Source organism: Oncorhynchus clarkii, chromosome 1, assembly GCF_045791955.1.
Source record: "Oncorhynchus clarkii lewisi isolate Uvic-CL-2024 chromosome 1, UVic_Ocla_1.0, whole genome shotgun sequence".
Taxonomy (NCBI): domain Eukaryota; kingdom Metazoa; phylum Chordata; class Actinopteri; order Salmoniformes; family Salmonidae; genus Oncorhynchus; species Oncorhynchus clarkii.
The window spans coordinates 6854640-6857343 of record NC_092147.1 but is presented as its reverse complement, the minus strand read 5'-3'; the positions used below and the strand labels follow the sequence as shown (position 1 = coordinate 6857343).

General features: G+C 63.1%; 1 protein-coding gene across 1 annotated transcript; it reads right to left on the bottom strand.

The window, feature by feature from the left end:
• Nucleotides 1-363: 363 nt before the first annotated feature.
• LOC139414301 (adhesive plaque matrix protein-like) lies at nucleotides 364-2374 on the bottom strand. The gene is made up of 2 exons (XM_071162222.1): nucleotides 1871-2374; nucleotides 364-1593 (listed from the first exon to the last, which is right to left on the bottom strand). The coding sequence occupies exons 1-2, from the start codon at nucleotides 2372-2374 to the stop codon at nucleotides 364-366; spliced, it is 1734 nt and encodes a 577-aa protein (XP_071018323.1).
• Nucleotides 2375-2704: the final 330 nt, after the last annotated feature.

Genomic DNA, 2704 nt, shown 5'->3' with positions numbered 1-2704 from the left:
AAAAGATTATGCAAAAGAGTTTGAACAGTAGGAAAACATTAATAAGAGTCTGCCGTATTGCTTCTCTGCAAAATTCAGACAACTAAAGCAATATTAGGGGTATCAATGCTCACAACGAAGTTAAACATTTCAGAATGACTTATTGCAACCAACTTATGTTACAAAACTGTGTCAATATTGCTCAATAAAATATTCTGAAAAAATATCACTGAACAGTGCCATGTAACTGAAAATGAATCAACAATCATGAAGCGGAAATACTATATTTTTTTGAGGGGAAATACTTTGATTTAATGACAAAATCATCTTCACATTTTTATTCGACCCAACTGTCTACTCAGCTGTCTTTGTATCACATGATGGTTATTGGTGGCTTGCTGATGGCTGGCTGGCTTGCTGGCTGGTTGGTGGCTGGCTGGTGAATGGCTGGTGGCTGGCAAGCTGGCTGGTGTGCTGGCTGTTGGCTGGCAGGCAGGCTGGCTGGCTGCTGGTGGCTGACTGGTGGCTAGAATGCTGGCCTGGCTGGCTGGTGGCTTTCTGGTGGCTGGCTGGTGGCTGACTGGCAGGCTGGTGGCTGGTGGCCGGCTGGTGAGTGCTGGTGCTGGCTGGTGGCTGGCTGGCTGGTGGCTGGCTGGCGGCTGGCTGGTGGCTGGAAGCCTGGCTGGCAGGCTGGTAACTGGCTGGTGGCTGGCTGACAGGCTGGTGGCTGGAAGCCTGGCTGGCAGGCTGGTAACTGGCTGGTGGCTGGCTGGCTGGCTGGCAGGCTGGTGAATGGCTAGTGGCAGGCAGGTGGCTGGTGGCTGGCTGCTGGTTGCTGGCTGGTGGCAGGCTGGCTGGCTGGATGGTGGGTGGCTGGTGGCTGGATGGCAGGCAGAGTGGCAGGCAGGCTGGTGGCTGGCTGGTGGCAGGCTGGTGGCTGGTGGCTGGCTGGCGGCTGGCTGGTGGCTGACTGGCATGCTGTCTGGCTGGTGGCTGGGTGACTGGCTGTTGGGTGGCTGGTGGCTGGCTGGCTGACTGGTGGCTTGCTGGTGGCTGGCTGGCTTGCTGGTGGCTGGCTGGCTTGCTGGCTGGTTGGTGGCTGGCAGGTGGCTGGAAGGCTGGCTGGCAGGCTGGTGACTGGCTGCTGGTGGCTGGCTGGTGGCTGACTGGCAGGCTGGTGGTTGGTGGCTGGCTGGTGAGTGCTGGTGCTGGCTGGTGGCTGGCTGGATGGTGGCTGGCTGGCTGGTGGCTGGCTGGTGGCTGGAAGCCTGGCTGGCAGGCTGGTAACTGGCTGGTGGCTGGCTGGTGGCTGTTGGGCTGGTGGCTGGCTAGTGGCAGGCAGGTGGCTGGTGGCTGGCTGCTGGTTGCTGGCTGGTGGCTGGCTGGTGGCTGGCTGGTGGCTGACTGGCATGCTGTCTGGCTGGTGGATGGGTGACTGGCTGTTGGGTGGAAGCCTGGCTGGCAGGCTGGTAACTGGCTGGTGGCTGGAATCCTGGCTGGCAGGCTGGTAACTGGCTGGTGGCTGGCTGACAGGCTGGTGGCTGGAAGCCTGGCTGGCAGGCTGGTAACTGGCTTGTGGCTGGCTGGCTGGCTGGCTGGCAGGCTGGTGGCTGGCTAGTGGCAGACAGGTGGCTGGTGGCTGGCTGCTGGCTGGTGGCAGGCTGGCTGGCTGGATGGTGGGTGGCTGGTGGCTGGATGGCAGGCAGGGTGGCAGGCAGGGTGGTGGCTGGCTGGTGGCAGGCTGGTGGCTGGTGGCTGGCTGGCGGCTGGCTGGTGGCTGGTGGCCGGCTGGTGAGTGCTGGTGCTAGCTGGTGGCTGGTGACTGGCTGGCTGGTGGCTGGCTGGCTGGCGGCTGGCTGGTGGCTGGAAGCCTGGCTGGCAGGCTGGTAACTGGCTGGTGGCTGGCTGGCTGGCTGGCAGGCTGGTGGCTGGCTAGTGGCAGGCAGGTGGCTGGTGGCTGGCTGCTCGTTGCTGGCTGGTGGCAGGCTGGCTGGCTCGATGGTGGCTGGCTGGTTGGTGGCTGGCTGGTGGCTGGAAAGCTGGCTGGCAGGTGGTGACTGGCTGCTGGTGCTGGCTGGTGGCTGGCTGGCAGGCTGGTGGCAGGTTGGAGGCTAGTGGCTGGCTGGCTGGTGGCTGGCTGGTGGCTGGCTGGCTGGGTGGCTGGTGGCAGGCTGGTGAATGGCTGGCTGCTGACTGTTTGGCTGGTGGCTTTCTGCTGGCTGGATGGCTGGCTGGTGGCTGGCTGGCTGGAGCCTGGCATGCTGGTGGCTGTCTGGTGGCTGGTTGGCTGCTGGCTGGCTGGTTGCTGGCTTGCTGGTGGCCGACTGGCTGGCTGGTGGCTGGTGTCTGGATGGCTGGCTGGCTTGCTGTCAGGCTGGTGGCTGGCTGGTGGCATGCTGGTGGCTGGTGGCTGGCTGGTGGCTGGCTGGCAGGCTGGTGGCTGGCTGGATGGTGGCTTTCAGTGTCTGGAACGCTGGCCGGCAGGCTGGTAACTGGATCGTGGCTGTTTGGTGGCTGGCTGGTGGCAGGCTGGTGGCTGGTGGCTGGCTGGCTGGATGCCGGCTGGCTGGTGGATGGCTGGCTGGAGCCTGGCTTTGCTGGTGGCTGGCTGGTGGCTGGCTGAATGGCTGGAGGCTGGTTTGCTGGTGGCTGGTTGGTGGCTGGCTGGTGGCTGGCTGGCAGGCTGGTTGGCTGGCTGCTGGCTGGCTGGCTGGCTGGTGGCTGG

Bases quoted from the DNA above. Each gene is read 5' to 3' on its own strand.
- LOC139414301 (XM_071162222.1), bottom strand. From the start codon at position 2,374: ATGCCACCAGCCAGCCACCAGCCTGACAGCAAGCCAGCCAGCCATCCA. The intron at 1,594-1,870 runs GTTACCAGCCTG...GTCTGCCACTAG, and splicing joins AGCCAGCCAGCCACCAGCCA to CCAGCCACCAGCCTGCCAGC.